At 48.3% G+C, this 27,088-nt stretch overlaps 2 protein-coding genes across 4 annotated transcripts; both read left to right on the top strand.

Moving 5' to 3' along the window:
* The first annotated feature begins 778 nt into the window (after positions 1 to 778).
* Positions 779 to 26,679, top strand: FATE1 (fetal and adult testis expressed 1). Of its 3 annotated transcripts, none has more exons than XM_054726199.1 (7): positions 779 to 860; positions 5,935 to 6,005; positions 21,547 to 21,873; positions 22,585 to 22,712; positions 24,810 to 24,916; positions 25,311 to 25,389; positions 26,131 to 26,679. In XM_054726199.1, exons 3-7 carry the CDS (start codon positions 21,768 to 21,770, stop codon positions 26,260 to 26,262), a joined length of 552 nt encoding a protein of 183 aa, XP_054582174.1. In that variant the 5' UTR covers positions 779 to 860; positions 5,935 to 6,005; positions 21,547 to 21,767; the 3' UTR covers positions 26,263 to 26,679. The 3 variants fall into 3 exon arrangements, with proteins under 3 accessions (XP_054582174.1, XP_027991264.1, XP_008156943.1); XM_028135463.2 differs by lacking the exon at positions 779 to 860 and adding an exon at positions 4,285 to 4,326 and having other exon boundaries at positions 26,134 to 26,679; XM_008158721.3 differs by lacking the exon at positions 779 to 860 and adding an exon at positions 4,285 to 4,326.
* PRRG3 (proline rich and Gla domain 3) lies at positions 4,286 to 6,462 on the top strand. Its single transcript, XM_028135461.2, has 3 exons — positions 4,286 to 4,326; positions 5,416 to 5,576; positions 5,935 to 6,462. The coding sequence occupies exons 1-3, from the start codon at positions 4,320 to 4,322 to the stop codon at positions 6,460 to 6,462; spliced, it is 696 nt and encodes a 231-aa protein (XP_027991262.1). The 5' UTR covers positions 4,286 to 4,319.
* Positions 26,680 to 27,088: the final 409 nt, after the last annotated feature.

Below are 27,088 nucleotides of genomic sequence, written 5' to 3'. Positions count from 1 at the left end.
GCCATGGAAGAGCAAGCAAGGCAGGGGAGGACTCAGAACTGGAGGCAAAGATGGAGAGGAAAGCACCTTTGAAAATGAGGGGAGGGGCAGGGAGAGGCGACGCTTACCCCCACCAAGGCTGCTTTATGCTAGTCCTGGGAGCTGCACTGGAACAGACCCTGGGGAAATGGAGGTCCTCCCCTGCTCTTTTCCTAGTCACTCTGCAGCAGGACAGGTTGCTGTTTCTCTGCCTGGAAACTGCCCCAAAGCACGAAATTGGGAGGGTGCGCCAACTCCAGCTCTTGGCTGGGTTCCAGTGCTTCAGAGAACAAAAAGAGCCCTGAAACTCAGCAGGGCGCACCTGCCCCTCCTAGGAAGCTTTGGCAAAGGAGATCCTGAGCTCCCTTAGAACTGTCCTGCCCTCTTTTAGCAGTCCACCTCCTTGCCTGTTCTCCCTAGACTGTGTCATCCCTCTGCTACCAGCGTCTTGTCCTGAACCTCATCCCATAGTGCTGCCTCCTGAGTACCCCCACTCCTCCACCCACCCAGCACTCTCCTTGCAGGCCCAGGAGATTCCCTCCTCTCCCCCTCCTGCACCTGAAGAGTTTTCCAAGCCCATTTCCTCCTTTATTTCGCAGCACTCCCTGGACAGGATTCTCCCCATTTTCTAAATTTGACAGGAGAGAAGCCTGCTGTGCTGGGGCAGGGTAGGGAGAGTGTAAGTGAAGAAGCCAAGGTCACCCAGTCATTGGTGGAACGCAGCCTAGACCCAGCCTTTCTTCTGCGGGCCCATTTGAGTCCTGGCAAGGTGGACCCAGGCTGCTGTCCCAGGCCCCTCTTTCTTTGGCTGGCATTCTGGGGCGGGCTGGCCAGAATGACAGGTGAGCCAGGGTAGGGAACAGTTGGGGGAGTTGGGCTTCTCGGGGACACCTGGTGCGCGGGCCTTGGGCGCGGCTGCCTGAGCCCTTTGCGGCGTCAGGGTTTCCCAGGGCCTGCGCCCGGGAGCGGGACGGGACCCGCACGTTTGACTGAGGGTCCCTGGTGCTCCAGGGGCCCGCGGGCCAGGCCCCGCCCCCCAGGCACGGGCGGGGTCAGGGGCGGCGCTGGCGGAGTGGGGCGCGGGCGCGCGGTGCTGGGTGCGCGCCGCCGCCCCTCCGGCCCAGCTCGCCCGCGGGTCCTCTCTACCCCCCTAGGACCGCTCTCATCGCCCCCAACCCTCTCCTCTCCTCTGCCCGGCGGCCCGGTGCGCGGTGCGGCGCGACGATCGCGGCCTGGCGATCCGGGGGGCAAGGTGGTCTTGGCGCTCCAGGGTGGCGCGCCAGGCGTGGGGCACGAGGCCAGATTTGGCGCGGCGGGGTGTTGGGGGGTGGGTAGCGGCGGAGCCCCCAAAGGAAAGCAGGGCAGGGGGTACCGAGGTAATAGGCAGGCCTGTGCGCCCGGTTGCAAAGGGCTGAAGCTCCAGAGGCACTTCAGCCCCTGGCAGGCAGGGACCCGGGCGCCCCGGGCGGCGGGAGGGCAGCGGGGCGGGGAGGGAGGAAGGAGGAGAAGGCTGGGCTGGGCCGGGGGGCTTGGCCGACGGGGAGCAGGTGGGCGGGGACAGGGGCCCTGCTGAAAGAGGCGCAGCAGCGAGGTGGCGGGCTGCGTGCGCAAACAGGGCGTCCGCCTCCTGGGCCCGGAGAACGGTGAGGCCATTTGGGTTGGGTGCCTCAGCCCCGAGGGCACGGTTCAGTGTTCAAGACCACTGAACTGGGCGCGGGGCACTATTGGGGGAGGGTCTGGAGGTCCGGCCGGGCCAAGGCGTTGGGGTCTTGAGCAGACCCGGGAGATGAGTGTTGCTGGGCCAGGAGTTAGTGGGCAGGACGCTGTTGCGGGCTATGGAGGGCAAGGACAGGTACTTTGAGGGCTGGCATGAGTGGAAGGGGACAAGGAGGGTCCAGAGTTTGAGTTAGAGCATAATTTGGGAGTCCCATGTCACTGGGTGGGTTGATGAGTCATAAGATTTGGAAACCACAGAAGCTTTCGTGGGGATCAGTTCTAATTGAGGGAAATAAAAAGGGTTTGGATTTGGAGAAGTGGTTTGGAGGCCATGTCTTGGGATTCCAGGTCTGATGGCCGCCAGTCCCCATACAAGGAACTTTGGGAGCCAAGTCCCTGAGTGCTATGATTCGGAAGCTCCAGCCTGGAGTCTGGAGGTCTTTGTCGTGGCCTTCCTTCCTTTCTAGGCCTTCAGGATTCAGCTGTGTTCCTGTGGAGAGTGGGTTAAAAATTCATCCGGCCTACAATCAGCCTTACAGTATTCACCAGGGGCAGGAGGAACATATACATGCGTGACTGCTGCAGCGTTCTCTGTCATGGAGCCCTCACGCTTCCTCACTGTTGCTATAGTAACAGCCTATCGATGGTGTATTTATAGGTGAAGAAGCAGGCGCTACATTTGGGGGGAAGGAGGGAGTGGAGGCCTCATAGCAGCAGCAGCAGTGACGTTGGCTACAGAATTGTTAATAGAGTGTGGCTATACCCTGTGAGCTATTTGGGGGAGTTGCTGGCTTGTTTGAAGCTTGAAAATGAACTAATGACTTTTTTTCAGGTGTCAGGATAGCACACATTCGGGGCTATGAGATGTGTGGGTGTGCATGTATCAAAGTCAGGTGTTTGGGTGCAAGAAGTGGCTATTGTAAGCTGTTATGTAATTTTTCCACATAAATAATTTAAAAAAAACCAATGCTGCAGTTCTCTTTGATAAGCAATTAAACACAGTTTTCTACCTTCATTTATTAGTAAAGCCTTTACTCATTCTCTTCAAACCCTGGCACAAAGGCTCCATTTTTCTTCAATCAAAAACCTTGCTGTTAGGCATGCCACACCCACACCCTGGCCACATGACTAGCATTGGCTGTAGGGGAACCTCTGAGATCTGCAATGGAAGCAGAATTGAGATCTAACAGTCCATCTTCACTCTCATAAACATTGAAGGTTAACTTTTCTCACAATAGTAAGCCCATCGTTGACAGACTCACATAATGATTGTTTTGGATGGGATTGGTGTGGGGTTCAAAAGAGAAAGTCCCCCTTGACATGTTGTTTCCATAGATGGATGAAAGATGTGCTGTTTTTTCTTTGGTTTTAATTTTATTTATTATTTACATCCTACCCGTTTGCCAAAAGGATTGGAAGATATATTTTAAATGTACTTGAGATTCTGTAAACATAAATTAAAAAGTGTATACCGTGTCACAGGGGGAGAAGCATATGTGCTGAACAGCTGGGCATCCAGGGCACTTGTACGCGATGGTCAGTGTTAATGCTGAACTTCCTGGCAGCCTAGGAAAAAAAGGGTAGCACAATGGGTTACACCGTTCACATGTCCTGCATCCAAATAGTCATGAAACTAGAGCTTCTGCTTGGGGAGGGGAGCAGTGGGGTGATTGCTCCCAGATGTGGACAGTTGGGCCAGTGCTCTGGAATATGAGCATGAGTGGGAGTGTATGTTGGGGAGAGCAGTGTGCTGTGGCTGGGGTTTACATACTGGCTGGATAATTCCTGAGCAGGAGCACAGCTTTCAGAGGCAACACTTGTATTGAGTTAACATCTCAGTTTTGATCTCATTAGTCAATGGCTTGGTACACTGCTGCAGTGTTCTTTAATGCAAAGAGGAGAGATGGCTGGTTTCAGGAGATCTTTGCCATCATGTCTGGTGAGCATGAATGTAGCAGGTCACCTTCGTTTGGGCCATGACTTTTGGGCCATGTTTTGCTGCCATGTTAAGCTTTGCCAGTACCTGCTCCTCAAAATGTGCTGCCTGTTTTTAAGAAACGTGCTTGTCATTAGAGGTATCTGGGACTTGCCATTGTGAGCAAAATTAGTTTCCAAAATGTGTCATCTCTCTGTTACTGTTGATTTGCTTTACCTTGCCTAAGTCCTGGTATCTCTGAGGTTCTTTAAAACTCAAAAGTGCACAGATTCCTTGAGCAAAGTGAGAAAGGGGGAACCTCAGCCTGTAGGAGTTTCTCATTTTTAAAGAAAAAATTAAGGTCTAGGTCTTCTAGAATATCAGAATATTCTTGGGGAAAGAACTAGAAAGATTTCTTTAGGCAGTGCAGGGCCTCGGGAAGCTCTGGAGGAGAGCTCAGGGAAGAATGGAAAGCAACAGAGCTGTGAGCAACTGTGCAGAGGGTGCTGTGCCTCATAACGTGCTGCTTTAACTTTGGCCAAGCCACTGGGGCTATGGTTCACATTCTAGTGCCAAAAGGGTGCCCTGTAGGTTTTGGGATGTCATTTCAACTGTGACTCTGCTTTTCTCCTTTTCCAGGCAAGAGAGACGCTGGTTCTGAGGGAGCACTATGGCACGTGAGTTTTTCTGAGCCTAGGCCAAGTGGGGAAGGGCCATGCCTAAGGGCTCATGGGAAAAGTGCATATCCACCTTTCAAGTCCTTCCCAGCTTTGCTCTCTCCTGATTGTCCCTGTGGCCCCTGTCTGATTAGCTTTTTCTGGAGTACATGCTCACTTGGAGCTGTGCATCTATCCAGGCCACTATGGCAGAAACTAATATGACTGGTCATGAGGCCTGGGAAAGGGTGCCTGCCTGCTGGCAAAGCCCTACCTATCTGGGCATGAGTGGGACTGTTTGACATGAGAACTAAGAAGTCTCACCTCTAGGTTCATATCAGGAGTAGATGTCACCTTTTCTTTTATTCTCTAAAGTCCTAGGTCAGGCTTATGGAAGTACATAGCTGGTATTATACCAGTCAGCTCAACTGGAATAATAAGTAGATATGGCTACCACTCAATGACATTTTTCCAGGAGGCAACTGTGCCATGTAGACAAAGATTTAGATTTTCCCTATAGACCCTGCTACCCTCTTCCCAGGCTCATGTACATTCAGTCCTCTGACCTACTCCTGTCTGGGTTTGTACAAGATTGACTTGGGCAAGGCTATTAATGCTGGGTGATCTGACAGCACAGGTGGTCGTTCAGGTGCAGGGAAGCCACCCTGATAGAGTCTTATGAGATTGTTTACTGTTGGTCACCAGCATCAGCCTCAAAGAAGATGCTGGTGACCTCATGATAAGGGCTCGGATTTTCTTGTTTTGAGGTGAGGCAGGAGATACTGGGTGTTTTTTCACTGACTACATTACTCAAAATCCTTCATGTCCATCCACACTCTACACAACATGCACTCTCCATTTTCCTCCATAGCACCAGAGACATACGTCTTATTGGGTCCATGGTATTCTAGGCAAATACATCATGGCATCACAGAAAGTCAGCCATTCCATCCCTGTTACAAAGGGCCAGCCATGTCTGTGATGGTGGCTAGCCAGCTGGCTTTGTCTTGCTTCCATCCATCATTGTGCTTCTGTGCATGGGCTGAGTCTGGTTTGAAGGAGCCCCTGGGCACCTCCCCATTCCAGGCCTCAGTGCAGCTTTCTCCTCAGTGTTTCTGGAGGCCAAGAATGCCCATTCGGTCCTGAAACGGTTCCCTCGTGCCAATGAGTTCCTGGAAGAGCTGCGCCAGGGTACCATCGAGCGGGAGTGTATGGAGGAGATCTGCAGCTACGAGGAGGTCAAGGAGGTGTTTGAGGACAAAGAGAAAACGGCATGTACCGCCCTATGGCTGGGTTCTGGGAGGAGAGGTAGCCTCAGGAATAAGACGAGCAGGCCCAGGTGCCTCAGATGGAACAGAAGCAGTGAAGGAAAGCCAGCCTAGTCCAAGGCAGGGCCACTGGGGCCATAGAACAGAAAACATGTCCTTAGAGTCCCATCGGCCTGACTCTGGGGGCCTCCTCCATGGGAGTGTTGCTCTTCATCCTTGGTGCATTCTATAGCCTCTCTGATAGCTCTTAGAGGCCAGTCAGATGGGGTGGGGTGGGGAGCAATCTTGCGGAAGGTCTCTGAGGTCCATCTGGGGCATGAGCACTTGTGCATAAGTGTAAATGGCCCTTCTTCTTTTGCAGATGGAGTTCTGGAAGGGATATCCTAATGCAGTCTACTCAGTCCGAGACCCTGCACAGAGCTCAGATGCCATGTATGTGGTGGTGCCTCTTCTGGGGGTGGCGTTGCTGATTGTCATCGCCTTGTTCATCATCTGGAGGTGCCAGCTGCAGAAAGCCACCCGTCATCACCCTTCATATGCTCAGAACCGGTACCTAGCAAGTCGCGGTGGGCACAGCCTGCCCCGGGTCATGGTGTACCGGGGCACTGTGCATAGCCAGGGGGAGTCCTCTGGGCACCGGGAGGCAGGGAGCAATCCGCAGGTGGTGCTGGGGCCCAGTCGGGGGAGCAGAACCACAGTCCGCCTTGAGAGCACCCTCTATCTTCCTGAGCTCTCTCTCTCTAGACTGTCCAGTGCCACTCCTCCCCCATCCTATGAGGAGGTGACTGCACCCCAGGAGAGCAGCAGTGAGGAGGCAAGTGTCACTTACAGTGACCCACCCCCAAAGTATGAGGAGATAGTGGCTGCCAACCCCGGCTCAGACAAGTAATGGGACTTGTGTCCTGTCTGGTATGAAAACCTCTTTCAGGGGTCTCCTATTTTCTTTTTAACTTTTTAAAGACTGTGCCACCACAAAACAGCCTTAGCCTCCTTGTTGCCAAATAATTTCCTAACTGTGGGTTTGTAGGAAGTCAGTTGTCAGAGACAGGTGGAGGGGTGTATGGAGCACACATGCCCCTGGAAAGAGCTACAGGCCAGAGAGCCCAGCTCTTCCAGAAGCCCCCTATGTCCCTCCATCCTGTCTTTCTGTCAGGGACTGGCTTCTCTTATGCCAAAGGAATCACCCCATAGAATTGACTGTGGCTAGAATGTCCGTAGGCTTGGGCCCTGGGGCCACACAGCTGGCTGAAGACCTGTCTGTGTCTGGAAGCCTAGGCCACAGAAATGAGAAAGAGGAGCCAGCCCTCAACTCCATTTCCCCTCAACAGTCCTGTGCTTACTGTCCTGGCTTACATTTTGAGGACAAGAACAGGACTGAACAAAAAAACAAACAAAAAGAGTTATCACAAATAAATAACGAACACAAGAAAACAAAACACTATAACCTAGGCCATTCATAGGAGGCCAAGGGAAATCAATCTCACAGATCTGTGATGCTTCTCTCCCCCAATGCCCACCCCCCCGATCCTCCTGACCAGGTTAAAATGAATGTCTCGAGTAACCTGGAAGGAGGACAGGGTGTGTGAAGGGTGAGGGGTAAGGACCTGGCTGTCAGAACTGCCTCCTCCAGATTGAGCAAAGGGGCCTGTGTGAACTTTGCTATCCTGGAATGGTAGCTCTGGTTCTGGTGTGCTTGGCCTCTCCCAGGTCTTGGCTCTCCAGATATATGCACTGGCTGTGCTAAAACTGCTACCCACTGGCATGAGTCCAATCATTAACCTGGGAAAACCTATCTGGCTGCCTCTGCCTGCAGAGTCCCTGGCCTCTGAATGGTTGGGGTACAGGCTGGGGTAGACAGCTGAAGTTTTCTCCTCATAAGGTTAATTGTCCCATAGCACATCTATACCATGAACTTGGCCTCCTCAGCACTGTGCTCTCTGGTTTTGAACTTTTGGGAGACTTCCCTTTTCATGAGTAGGTGAATTGAGTTGAAATTGAACTTTAGATGGCTTATTTTTTCTTAATGATGGTGCCCACCCGGGAAGAAGATCCTAACGTGTCCCATTTTAGAAATTTCTTTGTGAGGGAGATGGGGAAGCCCATGACCTGGGGTAGAAGGCCCATCCAGGATTTGCTCTGTCATTGCCAGGTGCTGGCCTGTTTTTATTAACCCCTTTCTGTGGCTCAAGAGCTGTCACTTTTCCATTTCAGTGAGGTTTTGGACAGCAATGGGGCAGAGGTGACCTATCTTTAACTGTCAATGACCACACGAAAGACTGTCAACACCCTGTCCCTCAACCCTTCATCTCTATCCTCTTGGCCTTGGCGCCAAACCATTTTTCCTCTGTGGTGCTTTTTTAAATGTAGCAAATTTTTTGGAGCCCAAAAGAGTGCATAGCCAGGGTCTCTTGGCAACCACAGCAGTTTAAAATCCACTGAGAAGACAAGCTCCTTTCTGTTTAAACAGCTCTCCAAGGCAGGCATTGGGCCTTTTTGTTTGGATGCAGCCCTGTCTTGTGGCCACAGATAACATCTGGAGGCCCTTTCAGTCCTGGACACTTGCCCTGAGACTTGCTTCAAGTCAGGAGGCTTGTGATCTTATCCCAGTGAGGCCACCAATTTGGACAACTTGACCTTGTGGTTGGGGTTTTTCATCCTTCCCCCTACCTCACAGGACTATGTGGAGGTTAACTGGGCTAATGTCTGTGTAGTATGGTTTGCCCTTAGGAAGATTCTTCTAGAAATGTGTAGGTTATAGGGGACCAGTCTTAGTGGAGGCCTTCATATGACTCTGATATTGAGTCTCAATCTGGGGAATCAGTCTCCTGCCAGTCGACCCTTTCTGTTCCTTCTCCCCACCCCACCCCCCACTCCTGAGAGCTCCCTGGTGCCAGAGGTGCTGACCAGGTGGTATTCAAACTTTCCTGTCTTCCTTGTTTCCTTCCTCTGGATCTCTAGCAGTACACTCCTAACCTTCTTCACAAAGGCATTTTTGGCCCAGAAAGCCCATGCTTTTTCCATGATGGAAGCTGGGGTCAATCCAATTTGGCCATGTTAGAGAACCTGAGGCAGCCTGAAACTCTGGGGCCAGCCCCTGCCATCCCAGCATTTTCTCGGGCTGGCACCTGTGTGTGACCTGAGAGAAGACACTTACCCCCACTGAGCAGAGGGCCAGGCATAGGGCCCATCGACCAGAGCCAAGGAATGCCTGCTGCCTTTGGCATCTATTGAGCCCTTCCTTAATGAGCTGCCAGATATTTGCAGCTGGGTGGATACAGAAGAGATCTGGAAGCAGGAACTTGGCCCAGTGGAGGGTGGCACATGTCCTTCAGGCGCTGAGCACAGGTTTGCAGGGAAAGCTCACTCAGAGGCATTTCCTTAAGGCCCTGTGCTCTCTGGTTCAGGTGCTTCATAGCATTCTTCTGAGTGGGGTTGCCACCATGGTCTCTGGGATGTTTTTTGCAGTATATTGTAGAAAAAGATTGTACAGTCCACAATGGTCATCATTCCTCGCGGTGCACATTTGGCTTTTATGAATGCTCTGTACATATCTTTCAAACTCTGTCTTTGTATAGACATAGATTTGATACAATGCTAACGCTGCAGTAGCCACATATTTGTTGTTTTTGGACTTGTGAGTGTGTGTGTGTGTGTGTGTGTGTGTGTGTGTGTGCTTTTGTGCACGTTGCCTTTTCTCACATGCTTATCTGAAACAATAGCCGGTGTGTGGCTATATTTGTACCAGGAAGGAGGGTTCCCGTCTGAAGGGAGGAATGTCCCCTGTCGGGGACTGGGTAGCCTGATGACAGGGCCTTGAATGAGGAAAGCTGAGATTTGCTGTCGGAGCCCTCCAAAGTTGTCACCTTTTTCCCCCCACTCACAAAAAGCTTTGGAAGAAGATGAAGCAGCTCCATCCTGGGGGCCTCTGTCTGCTGGGATCCCAACTCATCTGCCTTTTTTTATTTGGTGCCCCTGGCCGTGGCTCCTGTTTTGTGGGCATCAGCAGATGATGGAAATCTGAATGCTCCTGAGACTTTTAACTTTTAATTTTTTGGTGGAAAGATGTGTGACTTTTGACTTTGGGAAGGGCGGGGCTAGTTATTCAGATATTTTTCATTAACAAAGAAAAGGCTTTAAAAATTCCTTGAAATATGACTGTTGTTTTCAACCAAAAACTTTCTAAGAATTTTTAAAACAAGAGTCACAATCTTGTCCCTTCCCTGCTGCTCCCCGTCGCCCAGGATTTTCAAACCAAAAGCACAAGAGAAAGAGTGGAGCTCACAGGTTCCCAGCTGACATGCACAGCATTATCGTTGTACCCTGGCTGATGGAAATGCAACATAGAGCAACTGGAAGCCAGGGACCTCCTCTTCTACTTGCCAATCCCACTGCCATTTGTGTGAATTCCTTAGGGTGCTTTGGAAGACAGGAATCTGCCTGATTTATTGGATGTTGTCTTTTTTTGTAGCCTGAATATGAGGAATTCAGGACAGGAAAGTGTCTGTTAGGAGTTGGAGCCAGATGGTTCCTCTCTGGCTGGCTGGGATTTGATCTTTTGACAACCAAATGGCATCCCATGAGAAGAAGAAAAAAAACAACACTGCCTCTGGATTGTTCTTTTATCTGAGAGAGATTATCAAGAGAGACTCTTACTCACCTGTGCTCTGTCTTTCTAGGAGTATGTACTTGTGCTATGTCTCATGTGTGTGCCCTCATGGTCAAAGCCAAGATGGAGAGCTGGGCAGCAGAGCTGCTGGTATAGGGTGCTTTTCAGCTTGACAAGTAATGAAGTTCCATTGCAGGATTGCGCTGATTCAGAAACAAGCACATCTTCCCCACTGAACTCTCCTCATACTATTTAGTATAATTAGCTAATTTAAAAGTACTGTAATAAGACTGCCTGCAACTATGGTAAAAAGCCCATTAACTTGAAGCCCACTAATTCAGAACTTAGAGAAAATCACAACTGAAGATAATTAATGGTATCTGCAATTCTTGCTCTGTAGAAATGTTTGAAGTACTCTTCCCCTTAGTCAATTTCCAGGGTCATATGTGTAAGAGGGATCTAGTATATAATGAGTACCTTTTTCAAATAAAAGGCTCAGAATATTAACGATCCCTGCACCGTGCCTTCAGCTTTGAGGGTTCAGCAATTCTCATATGTAAGGCTCTTTCTGTACTGGATGATCTCTTGTCTCTCTCCATCGTGGGGATGTTGGGTATTGCAGCTTTTCATTCTATTCCTTTATTCACCTTGGAATCATATAGTTTGTGAACTACACTGCAATTTAAAGTAATATAACCATGTATCTTGCTAAATATTCTGTAAAGCAGATGCTTTGCTATCAGACTGGCCGTTGCTATCATTTGCCGCCCCCAAATATTCAAAGGGAGCATTTCCTTTCACAGGCTGTGGGCGGTGAGTCTCTCTCTAGCAAGAATTTCTCTGACAAAGATATCCAAACAGCACACCCCCTCGGGCTCAATGCCTCAACAGTTGTTCCACTGTACTGAGATATCTGCCCGTTGAACAGTGCCTGCTCTGCTCCCGCCCCCAGGCTTAGCATTAACACAGATATTCAAGATTGGGATAAATCCCACAGCTGCTTTTGCCTTCAAATCCATCTCCCCTTGTGGGTGCCACTTTCCCAGGCCTGAGCACACCTGCTATTTTACTCTGTGATTGTGAATTTGTGATAGTGGAAACTCATATGTGCAACTGAGCTTATAGACATGATTACTGTGAAATGGATTAATTTTGGTACCACTTTAAACTGTGCTCTTATTCATGTGTTGACCCATGTCAGCTGGGAATTCTGTGCATTCAGTAATACGTCAGGATTTCATGGAGCCTGGGGGCAACAAACAAACTTGCTTCGGATCGCTTTCTCTGTCTCTGTCTCTCTCATTGTAATTATTGAGTTTAGCTGTTAAATTTTGTCTCTTTCTGTACAAGATAATGAGTAATAATAAAGAGCAAATGTAATTCACTTGTGTTCTGTCCTCATCTATTTTGGATCCCCAGACTTCCATGGGGGATGGATGGTTGTGGGCCAAACTGGTTTTTCCAAAAGTCAGACTGTAGATAAGGAAACAGCCCAAACCAGTTTGGAAGCAGGAAGCAAAGATGTCCTGGGTCCTAATGTTTGTCCCCATGTGTGTAAGATGATCTCCTGCCCCACACCCCTGGGATGAAGTTTGTAAGATCTGTCACAAATCACATCAGCAACTTCCCTGACACCTGATCCCTGGTTACTAACAGAGGTGTCCCTGGCTAGGATGCCCTGCTTCTTTTTAGAGCTGGGGGAGGAGCTGGAAGGAAGGTTATTCCTATGTCCTTTGTAGGTGGGACATGATACTCAGACTTCATCCTGGCCCAGCTTCCTGAATTTTGAAGATGGCAAGAGTCAGGGACTATTCAGAGGATAATGATGCCCTTACCTCCCCCTTGGCAGAAGTGTGGTCTTAGCCCCAAACACACTCAGGTGTTGGTGCAGAGTGAGATATGGCCATAGGCCATCATTGGCACAAGTTGTGACAATCCCCAGTAATGAAAGTAATTCACTCTTTAATAGGAAAAGCCATGGTAGTGATGAGACAATAGCAATAAAATTCAGGGCCTCTTTTAAGGATTTAATGTAGATGCTAAATGCCAGGAAAGAGAGCCAGAGACCTTAAGTTCCGTTCTTATCTCAGTCTGGACCCCAGGCTTCCAAAGTCCCTCTTGGGGTACTATCCAAGGAACTGAGCCTCCCTTTTTGATCTTCCAGCTGTATCATAAGACCATAGATTATAGAGACAAGGCAGTTGGATTGCTTGTAGAGGCTTAGGGAAAGTCAGGGGCATGAGGGATCTAAAGGGGTGATGGTAAGGAGAGACAGTCTTACTCCAGTTTCTCCCAGTCCCTGCTGGAACAGACACAGGGAATCGGGTCAGGGGCAAAGACTGTGCTTCGAGAGTCTGGCTTGGAAAGGTGAGACCCCGCTTCTCACCCTTTTCCTCACTGCCACACCCTTGTAGCAGTTGGCCTGAGACTGCATGGAGTGAAAGGACAGGACAGTGGGGAAGATCCATTGTGTTTGGAATGGGACTGCCAAACAAAGCCTTCCTGAGGAAGCCATGCCCAACTTAAAGACTGAAAGCTGAGCAGAAATCAGTTAGCAAAGAGCATGGAAGACAATTAAACCAGGCAGAGGAGCAGCCCATGAAGAGACCTGGAGTCCAGGAAGGCCACCATGTTTTTAAGGAAACAGAAGAAGCCAGAGTAGCATAAAGAGAAAGACTTGTGCAAGATGAGGTTGGAAAAGTAGAGGGAAGCCCATGCAGAGCTCCCTAGGCCACACTCAGAGCTGTAGTCTTTATTCTAGTGATAATGGCAGGCCACTGAGGAGTGCTTTCAGGAGCAAGGTGGCATGACCAGGCCTTTTATATTTAAAACAATCACTCTACCTACTATGTTAACAACAGACTAAAAGGACCATGACAGGACCAGAGAGATAACGTAGGAGGCTATTGCAGTCATCTAAGCAAGAGATAGTGATAGGATTGGCTAGGTTGGTGGCAGAAAAGATAGATAGCAGTAGACTACTGAGAAAAATCTTTGCTCAAACACTAAATTATATATTTTGGAGGTTGTATTAGGGTTCCTCAGAGACACAGAATCAATAGGAGATATATATATATATATATATATATATATATATATATATATATATATATCGAGAGAGAGAGAGAGAGAGAGAGAGAGAGAGAGAGAGAGAGAGAGATCTTTTTGCAACTGACCCTTGAACAACACTGGTTTGTATTGTGTGGGTCCACTTATACACAGAATTTTTTCAATAAATAAGCAGTCTGTCCTCCATATACCTAGGTTCTGCATATTTAAAAAAAAGATTAAAAAAAAAGCCGGGAACCTGTGGATATGGAAGGTTGACTATATGCATTGCTCTATGCCATTTAAAAATATTTTTATTGATTTCAGAGAGGAAGGGAGAGGGACAGAGAGATAGAAACATCAATGATGATAATCATTGATCAGCTGCCTCCTATACATCCCACACTGGTGGCTGAGCCCATATCCCAGGCATGTGCCCTGACCAGGAATCAAACTGAGACCTCTTGGTTCATAGGTCGATGCTCAACCACTGAGCCATGCTGGCTAGGTGTTCTATGCCACTTTGTATAAGGGACTTATTCATCTGTGGATTTTGGTATCTGTGCAGGGGGTGGTGGTGGTAGAAAGCTATGGGAGTGCGGAATCCTGGAAACCAATGAAGGAAAGTGTTTCTAGAAGGAGAGGACAAATATGTGAAATGCTTCCCAGAAGCTGAGTAACATGAAGAGTGAAGCAGATTCATTGGACCAAGCTGCCAGGATGTCATTGGTGACCATGGCCTAGGGGATTTTAGCTGAGAGGTCGATGAGGAAGCCAAACTCAAATGAGGAGAGAAATGTTTGGGAGGTAAAAGAATGGAGACAGTGTGCATAGTGGGGGCAACTATCAGGGTGTTGAGAGAGGACTATAGCATGAGTGAAGACAGTATATATATATATTTTTAGAGGCCTGGTGCACCAATTCATGCATGGGTGGAGTATCTTGACCTACCGGCAATCACCATCTCACCCAGTCCTGATTGGGCTGATTGGAGTAGCTGGCCAGGGGGAAGGACCGCGAGAGGTTGGCCAGCCATGGGAGGTTGGCTGTGAGAGCGCACTGACCACCAGGGGGCAGCTCCTGCATTGAGTGTCTGCCCCCTGGTGGTCAGTGCACGTCATAGCTACCGGCCGGTTATCCGATCATCTGGTCATAACAGTCGCTTAGGCTTTTTTTAAAATATATATAGATATTCAGGTCATTTTAATTCAGCAACTATTCAATGAGCTCCTACATGTGTCAGGCAGTGCACTAAGTGCAGGGGAGAAAGACAGGTGAGAGAAGCCTACAAAGTGCTGGGAAAGATGTGTCAGTGTTTCCATGCTGGAGATAATCATCATGGAGAGGTGAGGAGCTGAAGGGCCAGAAGAATGCAGAGAAATCACTGATAGAGCTGGGGCTGGAGTGTGAACATAGGGGACACCAGCCTTGCTATTGGTATGGACAGCTCGTCTTTGGTAAAGGGCAAGTAAGAAGGCCTTGTTGACTGTGGGAAAATTCTTGTAGCTCAGGCTTTAAGCACTATCTCTGCTAGGAGGTGAGTGCTTCACATTCCATGAACCCTAACCTGCCTTTCCTAGGTGGGATCACTGATGTACATTGCCTCAGGTCACCCAGCTAACTGAGGAGCTATGGGTCAAATCCTATGGCAGAGGGAGGGGGCACTAGGACTGTAGAGCTGGGTTCTAATTCACCCAAACCTCCCTGTTGTGCCTGCTGGCTCTGTCTTGTGAGGGTGAAGGCATGTCAGAGTGACGTGGATCTAGAGGATGTTTGCTGAAACTCTCTTGAGCCAGTTCCTCCCTGGGACTGCCCCCTGTTTTAGCAAGGACCCTGGGTTGCCAGTCTGAAGACACTGGTTTACATCTTGGCCTTGCCACTGAATTGCTAAGTGAACTAAGTCATGTCCCAGTCACCTCTGAGCCTCAGCTTGTCCATCTGTCAAACAAGGGAAACTGGGAAGAGTGTCTGCTTCAAAGGCTTTTCACCAGTTTCTTGTCTGAAAAAACAAGCAGCTTCTCAGGCTTGTTTCTCCTCTCCTCCATGTCTTTTTGCAGCTCAGAGGGGAGGCTGCTGCTTGTGCTTTTGAGCTGGTCAGCATCTGAAACTTTGTACCACTTTTTCCACCTTCTCATTATTGTTGGCCATTTTCCTTTGGCCTCTGATTCTCCTGAATTTTATATACACATCAGTTTTCAGTCTCTGGATATGGAAACGATAGAAATCAGACGCAGTTCGACCTCAGGAGTCACCCCACAGGCAAAGTTAAGGGCTCTTCAAAGTCATCTGGTTCAACCCCCTCCCTGAAGATCAGGAAAGATGTCTTTCCCCACCTGCTTCCCTATACATGGGACAAAATTGACCAAATAGACAGGTGACTAAACCCCACTGGGTTTCCAACTTTGCTGACAGCTTTTGGGGGAAAGGATTCTTGGGCTAGCAGAGAAGAAGAAGGAGCAGCAGGAACATCAGCTGGCAATACTATAAGGCAGGAGGCAAGCTGACCCCTGCTCTTAGCTCCACATGCAGGGCCATCCTGAATTGTCCGTTGGGCTATCAGCCAGCAACCATTATCCTTAACTCATTGCAGCTCCACCTGAGTTGTTCTGGCAGCCCATCCCTGAAAAGGGAACCTTTTAGGGGCTGATCTGAAGAGGAACATAGCATCCCAGCGGCCATGGGCCCGCTTGTAGATTTGTCAGCCAGGGCTGTGGCTCAGTGTCTTTAACCCATCTCTGCTGGAGTTTGTTCCCCACAGACTAGACCAGAGTTCAGGGGACATGACCAACATTTCCACCCAACTTGGAGAAGATTTTTCTACTAAATCTGAGCTTCCATGAGAGGTTGCAAGTTATCCTGGAGGTGTGCAGTCAGAGGCTGCAGGTGTTAGGGAAAATGGTTAGCCGCCCCCCGCCCCCTCTTAAGCTGACAGAACTCTAGCGAACCATCGTATGCCTAAGGAGGCAGAGTGTGGCAGGATTAAGGGCAGGACCACCACAAAAACAACCCCTGCTACTGTCCCCACAGACCTTTGGACTTTCTGCACATCCTCATGTTTCTATCTGCTCTCAGAGCATGAGCTCCATGAGGACAGGGATCTTACCTCCAGTGTCTAACTGTAATCAGTATTTTATTTTATTTTATTATTATTTTTTTAAAATCATCACCTAAGGATATTTTTCCATTGATTTTATAGAGTGGAAGAGAGGGAAAGACAGAGAGAAAGATTGATGTGAGAGAAACACATCAATTGGTTGCCTCCTGCATGAGCCCTGACCAGGGCCCGGGGCCAGGGAGGTGACTACAACTGAGGTACATGCTCCTGACCAGAATTGAACCGGGGACCCTTCGATCTGTAGGCTGACACTCTGCCCACTGAGCCAAACTCGCTAGGGCACACTAGTCAGTCTTGATTCAAAACAGCCATACTGGATGAGAGGAGCCCACACTTAGAAATCTAGTAACCTCCCTGTAACCTCCTGCTGGCTGCCTTGTCCCTATGAGGGCTGGGTCCCAAGGGCTACCCTAGGTGTCCTGCCACTTAGTCCTCTCTTCTTATGAGGTGACCTTCCTTCCCTGGGCCAGCTCAGTCCCTGCAGTTTGTTCCTCTATCCTTCCTGTCTCTTTAAGAAAAGGAAAGACAGCTGCAAGGCTTTGCTAGTCCCCCTTCCCTTTTCCCTTCCCCTTCCCCTTCCCCTCTGGATGGGGGAGGGTCTGGGGCTCTAGGGATGACCTCAGTACCAGCTGCTTCCAGGAGCAGAAAGAAAAAGTGTTTACAGGTTCATAAGTTTTATTATCAGGTGGAGAGGAAGCTCCCAGATGCCTATGAAATCTGGGTTTGCAGCCAAAATCCAGCTTGTTTGCTTGCTTGGGTTTGGAATTGTAGCTGCCTGAGATGGGGCTCCAAACAGAAGAGGCAGCAGACAATTGTGCCCTTTGGCATTTGAAATTATATTTTATCTTCCTTTCTCCTTTTCTTTTTCTTTCTTTTCTTAATTATCAATAACCTGCAGTAAAAGTGTGATAAAATCAAATCAAAGGGTTTTAGAGAGCTACAGTCTAATAGTTTCCTGTTATTTGTTTATTTATTTATTTACATTCAATATTATTTTGTATTAATTTCAGGTGTACAGCATACTGGTCAGACAATCTTATACTTTACAAAGTGTTTCCCTGATATTTTCACTACCCACCTGGCACTATACATAGTTACTGCAATACTATTGACTATATTCCCTATTCTGTACTTTACATCCCTGTGACTTTTCTGTAACTACCAATCTGTACTGCTGAACCCCTTCATTTTTTCACCCAGTCCTCCAACACCTATCCCCTCTGTTAACCATCATTCTGTTCTCTGTATCTATTATTAGTCTGTTTTTGTTTTGTGTGTGTGTGTGTGTGTGTGTGTGTGTGTGGTGTGTGTGTGTTTTATTTTTGCTGTTCATTAATGTTGTTCTTTAGGTTCCACATGTAAGTGAAATCATATGGTATTTGTCTTTCTCTGACTGACTTATTTCACTTAACATAATACCCTCTAGGTCCATCGATGCTGTCACAAATGGTAAGATTTCACACCTCCCTGAAACCAAGCAACACAATTTGAAACAGGATTTCAGCCAATCTTTCATGTGAAGATGGGGGTCTGAGGCTCAGGGCAGAGGAAGCAACTTGCCTAAGATGACCAGTGTCAGATCTAGAAGTCACTCCAAGGTGTACTGACCCTGGGCCTGGGTCTCTGCCAACCACCATTACTACTTGCAAGAGAGGTGGGAACAGGTAGCATACAGGCCATCAGACCTCAAGCTGCTTGAGAATCTAAGTAGAGTACATGATTGGTTAAACAACTGGGAGAGGCCAGTGGTGGGAAGGCATTGGTGGAGGTATGAGGTGGGGCAGGCAGAGAGACAGACACAAGACAAGGGCCAATTAGCAGATAGGAAGGCAACACCTGCCTGTGTTGCACACTTGTTCTGTCAGGGGCTGGACATCCTCTAGATTTCAGCACAAACTTGGATGCAATTAACTGTGTTTGTTTTGTCCCCAGTGGATGCTCTGTGCTCACAATCACCTTTAGGGAAAATGATGATATGTTTTCTTTGGGGATGTTTAGCTTGAAGGAAGGTAAAGCTTTTTCCCCCATCCCTGTTAATAAAGGTGCTCTTATTTTAATAAAGATCCAAGCCCTCCAGCAGATAGTTCACAGAAAAGGAACAAAGAAGATCAATAAACATGAAAAGTTACTCAGGTTTAGTCATAATTAAAGCAATATAAATTAAAGTAACAATGCAATAGCTATTATTGTTCATCCATCATAATGATGCCTTTTAGAAAATTTTATAATACAGTATCTTGATAAAGCTGTGAAGAACCCAGCACTTTCTTCCCCTTGGTGAGTTCCCACTTGGTGCAGCCTCTTTGGAGGGGACATTGATAATATAAGTCAATATTGGTCAAAATTATCAACACATATTCTAGGACCCCACAATACCTCTTATAGCACCTGCTCTACAAAAACATGCACCCAATGTGTGCAGAGGCATGGCCAATAATGCTCACTGCAACATTTGTTTATAAAAGTGAAAAGCTCTAGGCATCCCAATGCCCGTGAGCAGGCCAATAAACAGGGGTGCAGCAAAATGCTTGCTGTGTTTAAAAGATGTGAGGTACATTTGTTCTGACATGGAAGATCCCCCAAGGAACACAGTTCACTCAAAAAAATTGCAGAACAACACATATCTCAAATGTATGATCTCATTTATATAAAACACTGCGCGCGTGCACACACACACACACACACACACACACACATCTAAGCCAGATGTTCTCTAGATCCCACCCTCCTTTTTCAGAAGCATATGTCTAATATCTGAGGTGAGAAGAGCTTTGGGTCCCCTGGCCCCATCTTCTGGGAACCTTCCACTGGGGTCTAGGTCTCTGCAGCCCATCACTGACACTTGGCCATGGGCCATTCTCCTGGTCCCATAAGGCTTGGCAAATCTCTCTGAACTCTAGATACTCTAGTCCTTCAGGCCCCCGAGGCTGACATACTAGACAGTGGGGGCTTTTCAGAGTGTTTGGAATGAGAGTTTGTGACTGTTTCAGAAGAAAATTATGATGAAGGGAAAAGTTTTGCAAGCTAAAGAGACATGTTAAGGGACAAATTCAAGCCCCTTCCTCTGTCTGCCCTTAAGAAAGCCACATATCCTTTTGCTCTCCTGGCAGCTTGCCTGTGGCAGTTTGTGTCTTCTGTCCATGCTCTCCTCCAACTCAAATCTCCTCTCCCCAAAGAAGGTGTGAGAAAGAAACAGCATGCAAATTTTGTCTCCTACTGCCCCGCCCTCCTTGGTGCCCAAGGTAAAGTGCCAGGGTTTCTGGGTGTAACTGGAAGATTGGAAGGGAAGTCTCCCTACCCGTTTTGCTTGGCTTTAGTTGGTGGGTTCCTCTGCCACTAGGGGGGCAGTGCCTCTGTAGGCCTAGTGCCCCAGTTCCCAGGAAGTCCCAACTGGTCAAGACCAGTTGGAAGTCAGAGGGTAATCTGATTTGAGGTTAATAATGCAAAGTCCTGCCTGTGCCTGTCCGCACTATTTTGACTCTGCTGACTTGAGTGTTCTCCCAAACCAGCCAGGAGAAAATTGTTTATCATTTAATGGGGAGACTGAGGCCCCAAGGAAGGAAAGACTTGCTCAAGCTCAAATACCAAGATCATGGTGAGGATGAGCAGAGCATAGGGTGGCCAGATAAAATATGGATACCCAGTTAAATGTGAATGTCAGATAAACCATGAATATGTTTAGTGTAAGTATGTCCCACATGTTACATGGAGCATTCTACACTAAAAAAAAAGATATTTGTTGTTTATTTAAAATTCAAATTCAGTTGACATCCTGTATTTTTATTTCCTCAATCTAGCAAGCCTGCTCCGGCAGAAATCCATGGCTCATGCTTCCCAAGCTCCTGAGTCCCACGGAGTACACTTCTCTGCCCCTAAGGTGCCCTCCAGAAAGCTCAGATTTCATGGCAGTTGCTCTGCTGGAGCTGGGAAGGGCTTCTTCAGGGGCCCTCAGGAATGCAGGCAGGGCCTATGTCAGCTCTGCTCCAGGACTTGCTTGAAGAGGGTGGCGTGATCTTGGCTGCCTGTCCCCTTCCCTGGCCCCACCTGTCTAGCTCTGGAACCAATCTCTCTGGATCAGAGCTGACAAGGGTGTGGGGATAGGAAGAGATTAACCAAAGAACTTATAAACAGAAATGCATAGCCCATGGACACAGACAGCAGTGTGATGAAGGCCTGGAGTTGGGTGGGGACTGGGTAGATTGGGGAAAGGAGGAAAAATGGGGGTCATCTGTAACACTATCAACAATAAAAACAAACAAACAAACAGCTTCTTCTTCCCCTGGAGGCCCTGGGGTGTTCCCAAGAGCTAACCTATAGGACCTTTGTTGGTCGTATCAACCAGAGGTCTTCAGAGAAAAGGAACCAATAAGATGAATGAATGTATATGTACACGTGTATGTGTATGTATATAGAAATTTACTTAAATTGGCTCATGCCATTGTGGAGCTGACAAGCCCAAAATTTGCAGGGCAGGCCAATAGGCTTAAGTGGGAGTTGATGCTGCAGTCTTGAGACAGAATTTATTCTCCAGGTAACCTCAGTGTTTGCTCTTAAGGCCTTTCAATTGATTGGATGAGGCCTACCAATATTATTGAGTGTTAGTTGTCTTCTTTACTTAAAGCCCAATAATTGTGTAAATATTAACCACAGCTACAGAATACATGCACAGCAATACCTAAACTAGTGTTTGATGGAATAACTGGGGAATAAGCTAGCCAAGTGGGCACAACTTCACAGTGGTCTAATCAGCAAGGAAACTGAGGGAGAATTTAGACTTAGATCAGAGGGTGAAGGGCTTCAGAACCCTGGAGGCTATAGTGTTGAGTGGCAAGTCCTCTCTCCTGCTCTTCCCTCCTTTGGTTCTCACTGTTCCTGCACATGCTGACTTCAGGACATCCATAGGCCATCTCCCCCGCACCTGGGAACTCTGGAATGGGGGAGGCAGGATGTACTCTGCAGAGGATGCCTTTGGAGGATGCCTGTAACCAGAGTTGGGCTTACAGAAGGCACGACAGGCCTGAGATCTAACCTTGCTCTGGCCACTGACTGACTCTGGGGTCCTGTACCAGTCCTTGCCTCTCTCGAAATTGTGGAAGATGAACCCCATATGTATTCCAATAGGTCAAATCAGGTGACCTTAGAGCCAGGGAAGTTCTCACAGGCAAACATCCTGAGCCTTATCTCTTCTCCTATGTTGCTTACAGAGTAGCAGGGGAGAAGGCCACAAACCCAGCCAACAAGATACAGCAGGAACAGAAGGTTCTGGTCTAACGATTGAGTGTAAATGGGAATCTGGCCCCACCCACACGTCAGGATATATTTCCCAGAGTTCTGACACCTCAAAGTGCTCATTTTCAGAGTGCTTCTTCTCTGCCTTGCCCCTGTGCATCCTTGGTCGTCGCTTACAAGTGAATAACTGGTTGTTATGGCAGGAGGCCCCCTTAGCATCAAGGAGGAAATGGAAATGTCTATGGATGAAGACCTGATTCTTGTAAACCATGGTAAAAGTCAAGAGCACCTGGTGATAGCAGGTGAGGATCCCCTGAAATGTCCCGTCTCTTAACTATCTGCACCTGTGCATGTGTGATGGAGAAAGTACGTGTGTGGCTTGGCAGACACTCACCTATATGCATGTACGTGTTTTTGAATGCATGAGTGGATATGTGCAACTGTCTGTATCTTGGTGTCCATATACATGTATTCGTAGCTTCAGTGAAACAGAGCTGGAGGGAAATGGGATATGAACATTTTTCAGACTCAACATGTATGGTCCCTTCTTTGTCCAAGCCACCATGTGCCTATTGCAAAAACTCAGAGGGCTTAATACAAGATCAATCAGATCAATTTTCTCTCTTAACCCTCCAATGCCTTCTTCTGCCCTGTTTTTATCATTTTGGAAACATATCTTTTTTTATTTGAATCTATAGTTGATGGCCTGTTTTCTGTTTTGTTCCCTTACTCCCCTTGTATACACATAGTATCTTGATTGCTGTGATCTTGTCTCTTGGTCATTTCACTCTCCCCGGTAACTTACCACAGAGCTTGGCCCTCAGTAAATACTTGCTAATCTTTTGAACAAATGAACAAACTGGGGCCTGGGTTTGGCCAGTGGACAGCAGTGAGTGGGTGTTGAGTGATTCCTAAGAAGTTTGGGAACCCAACCTCTTTCTGGGTGTCCTGTGCCCATGAAGCCTTGGTAAAGCCTCTATGGGTGTTCTTAGGGCCTTTGTTCTTCTTCCCAGAAATAATAGATCATGGATCCCGGTCCCGGGGTACCTCTCAGCGGCGAAAGAAGTTGGAGTCAAAGGCTGCTGGCTCTGCTGGAGGCCAACACGTTTGGAATGTGACTGACTCCCGGCCCAGGAAAATGGTACTTGATGCGGCCCTTGGCACGTGGTGGCTGGGTTGGGGTGGTAGTACTGGTAGGGGCTCCAGCCTGATGATGGTAGTTTGAACAAGGCAAGATGTTGACTTGGGGGTGGGGGGAAGAGGGAGCAGGCAAATGAGGATAGGGGCATTCAGCAAGAGGTCAGAGCCATCTTTTCGTAGGCTGGGTGTTAAGCCTAGAGAGTCCAGAGTGCCTTGAGCAGATATATTTATTCTGCAAAACTCCAGTGTCTGTGAAATGATACTTCCCTTTGTTAAAGAATTAAATAAGTATATATTGCTCTCTCTATAAATATGTCTATATTTCTGTATTTATATATAAATATATTTCTATATATAAATATATAAATATTTAAAATACAAATTTATTTATTTTGAATGTTTTATTTTTTAATACAAATATATTAAAATACAAAATTATATATATCAGGACTGGGACAATGGTAAGGCAAATGAGATTCCTTTTGCTTCCTGGCTGTTAGGAAATCCAGTCAATGGAATCTGACCATTTTGTAGCCAATCCTTTAAGCTACAAAAGGGAATATTCTAGAAAAAAAATGGTGGCCGTATTGTTGCAAAGGATACTGGGAAAAGGCAGCTCTTTTGGAGAGGAGAAAGACCTGTTTGTTCTAGGGAATCATTTGAGCCCAGTATTTCTGTAGCCAATTCTGTTAGCTACATTCACCAGTGGATGAAGGCAAGTTTTAGAAAAATGGTTGTTACACTGTTGCAAAGGTTACTGGGGAAAAGCAACAAGGTTGGGGAGCAAGAGGACCTAACTGTTTTAAGGAAGTAAGTTCCTGACTGCCAGCCAGGTTGGGTGGGAGGGGCAGATAATTGTTGCATGTATATACCTTCAGTCAATGCCCCTGTTTACCACCTTGGTCTTCAAGACCACCCCAGTGTCCCTGCAGCCTCCAAGTTTGGGGCCTTTCTGAGCGCTGCCAGGTGGGGATCCCCCTCAGTTGCTCCTCATTTGTTTCTGAGCCACACTGAGGCTTGCTTCATTCCTTATTGATACTTTCTGAATTCTACAATATTGTTGAACTCTTTCAGTCTCTGTTGCCTCTTCCATTATCTTCTTTCCTATGGGCTTATACCATTTTACTGTCTTCACTGTCACTTTAATGGAGTCTTAAAGGGGAGCAATGTCAAGTATGAGAGGTATCACAGTGTAATGGTTAAGAGAACAACCTCTGGAACGAAATGTCCTGGGTTCCAATTACTGCTCTGCTACCTATCAGTTATGTGACCTGGGCAAGTTTTTTTGACCTCTCTGTGTCTCTGTTTTCCCAACTTTCAAAATGGGATGATAGTGATACCTGTTTCAAAGAGTCATGATGAGGATTTAATGGCTTGATATTGGTAAGGGCTTAGAGGATGACATGGTCCTTGGCATGTGGTTAGTGTGTGTTAAACAAACATATCGTGAGATACTTCATCTTGTATGGGAAACCCAGAGCTAAGGTTGGAACCCAGATGGGTCTGTCACCTTCTGCTCCTCTTGCTCACACTAGCTTTTTAAGACATGAGATACCTCTGGCCCCTGAGCTCTGGGCCAGAGACATCCACTTCAGTTATTAGGAAATGGATAGAAATGAAAGACATGAGGATGGCTGGATTCACCCAGAGAAACAGAAAGAGACTATGGTTTCCCAGTAGCCAGACTTTTATCCTGAGTTCCGATACCATGTGCCCTTGGGGAAGTGCAGTCATCTCTCCAGGAATCAATTTCCTTGGCTCTAAAATTGAGGTTTTCTGTCTCCTTCCATGGTTGCTGAGACTCAGCTGTTGGCATGTGATGGTGCTGGCAGAGGGACCCCTGTCACTGCTTTTCCTTCACTGCAGCCTAGATGACCAGGAGCTACTGGGGATCATGGTGTGGGTAGAATGGTGGCAGGCAGACAACTTGTGAGCCTCCAAGGCTCCCCTAATGGTCTGAAGCTTCAAGCCCCTGATTCTAGAGGATCAGACACCATGTGACTCCTGGGGGGCAGATGCACCTGGGCAAAGTGTGGGGCAGCCAAATTTCTCAGCTGGTGCTATGAAGGTTACTTTGACTGACCATTCCTTTACTTAGGGTACTCAGCTGCCGGTACGCAGAATGGCGAGAGAACCAGGCCATGGGGATGGTCATCCCCGGGAGTGTCCTGGCAGCTTCCATGGCACAAGATTCCATTACGAGTGGTAAGATGGATCCCAGAGACCCTACAAGAAGAAAGGAGGAGCTTCCTAGGCAGGGACCGGAGTGGGCCAGAGAGTCAGACTGGCCAGGAAGGGCTTGGGATCAGCTGGCCATGATTGTTGGAGACCTGTTGCTTCCTCACCACAGCTCCTGAGCCTCCTGGCCCCTTGCCTATTTGAGTTCTCTGAGTGCTCTTCAGCTGGGCTGGGCTGGGTTCCAGCCCTCAGGCCCTAGGACCTGCTTACCAAAGAAGGGGAAGACTAGAGGCTGACAGAGTCACTGTCCAGAGAAACCCCTGATCTTACTCACTGGCCCTCCTGGCTTTCCTGTGCTTTCTGCCAGGCCTTGCCTGGGACAACCAGCAGCTCTGAGTTGCTGTATTTTCTTATTTCCCAGCAACTCAGAGGAAGATATGATTGCAGAGATTGGCTTGGAAGAGACACATGAACTGGAGATAGAAGCCATAAGAAAGCAGGTGAATGTCTGCTGTGCTGGGGACTCACTTGGTGGGTGGAGGCGTAATCATAGTGCTTTGGGGGCAGGTGGGCCTCAACAGCAATAAATCATCCCCCTTGAGGTTGCATAGCCATTCCAGTTATCTTACCCTCTAGCAGCCCAATTGAGGTCAGGCTCTCCTGCTCTACTCTCAATGCCCATGGCACCTAAGTCCCATCTTTCTGTCAGCCTTAAGTCAGCTTTAACACGAAGAGAAAAAGACAACAAAGAGGGAACGGAAGAGGATGGTGGCATCTATTCAGAGAGAATGGCTGAGAGGTCTGAGATAGGAGTTTTGGGTGGGCAGAGACTGCAGAAGCCATGGACATGGATGTGGGTGTGGAGGGCTATCAGCCTAGTGGCCCTCTGTGGCCCCTGAGTGTTACCCCATCTTGAAGCTCTCACTCCAGTGCTGCTGCTTCCTCCACACCAGCTCTCCTCAGGATTAAAATGCCCTTCCCTGCTCACCCTGCAGTTGGCTTCATCAAGACAACTGACACATTCAAAGGAGTGTGCAAAGCAGCTGGGCCTGCCAACATAGGCAGCCCATCCCACTCCAGGCCCCTGGTATCAGTCGCTTCTTACCCAGAGGTAGTCCCTCGCCACTCCAAAAGGCAGCAAAGTCCCTTCCTGTTTGAACTTCATACTTTTTTCCAATTGGTGGGCGGTGGGCTTCCCTAGAACAGCTTTGCTTACCAGCCTGCTCTTGGTCTCTCTGCAGCAGCGTGTGAACAATGAGCGTCTGAGCACCCTGGAGGACCAGGAAATTGCCAGAACCCAGAGGGAAGTTATGCTCTTCAGCATGCTGCTGTCGGTCTGCATAGTCAACCTGTGGCTGTGGATTCGCCAGTGATGCTTCACCAGCCATCCTACCAACAGAGCTTTCTCCTCCTTCCCTTTATTCCTTTCTTTCCCTGGGCCACCCTTGCCCTTCCTCCTTCTGTTTCCCAGCAGCCCCCAGCAGCGGCAGGGCCATTTTCTAACTCTGGTTGGATCCCCTGCTTGGGGAGGCCTTTAGCTGCTGGGAAGTGCAGGAAGATCCGAAAGGGCTGAGATGCAGCCCTTTGGAGGGTGAAGGGGGGAGGGGGCATATGATCCTCACAGTAACACCAGTGGCAGGTGCTTCCTGCTTGTCTATCAGGACTCCACAGTGACCATCTTGTCCCTTTTGTTCCATCCTATGTGGCAGGGGCTTGGCTATGTTTTCCTGTTTCCTTCCATGTTGTGCACAGGGTTCTGCACAGAGAAAATGCTCAATAAAAGTTCAGTGATGGCAAACCCTGCTGGCTGAGTTTCTTGAATCCAGGACTCATGTGGGGCTCTGATTATCCCTCCTTCCCCCCTGCCTCTGTTCCTAGCCCTGCAGGGGCCTCCTTAGGGGCACGGCTTACAGGTCCTTCCTGTTGGGCTCAGGCCAACAAGTGCCTGTGGGGAAGTGCTTCTGCAGCAGCTTGTCCGGGCCAGGTGTTACAAAGACTCAATCAGAGGAAATCTCCCGGAAATGACCAGAAAACTTTTCACTTACCCATGAGGGAACTGAGTCCCAGAGAGTGGGAACATGGCCCTGAGATTGTCCAGCAAGACCAGGACAGGGCTGGGTCTGAGATGTGTTCTCCTGAGCCCCTCCTACAGACTTGCTGGGATGAGGGAGGCCACAGGGAGGGGCTTTGAATTTTATT

This window comes from Eptesicus fuscus, chromosome 1, assembly GCF_027574615.1.
Source record: "Eptesicus fuscus isolate TK198812 chromosome 1, DD_ASM_mEF_20220401, whole genome shotgun sequence".
NCBI lineage: Eukaryota > Metazoa > Chordata > Mammalia > Chiroptera > Vespertilionidae > Eptesicus > Eptesicus fuscus.
Note: the sequence above shows the minus strand (reverse complement) of the source record. Positions and strands in the feature narration are given on the sequence as shown.

Bases quoted from the DNA above. Each gene is read 5' to 3' on its own strand.
- FATE1 (XM_054726199.1), top strand. From the start codon at position 21,768: ATGGCAGGAGGCCCCCTTAGCATCAAGGAGGAAATGGAAATGTCTATG. The intron at 21,874-22,584 runs GTGAGGATCCCC...TCTTCTTCCCAG, and splicing joins AGAGCACCTGGTGATAGCAG to AAATAATAGATCATGGATCC. The intron at 25,390-26,130 runs GTGAATGTCTGC...GTCTCTCTGCAG, and splicing joins TAGAAGCCATAAGAAAGCAG to CAGCGTGTGAACAATGAGCG.
- PRRG3 (XM_028135461.2), top strand. The intron at 5,577-5,934 runs GCATGTACCGCC...CTTCTTTTGCAG, and splicing joins TTGAGGACAAAGAGAAAACG to ATGGAGTTCTGGAAGGGATA.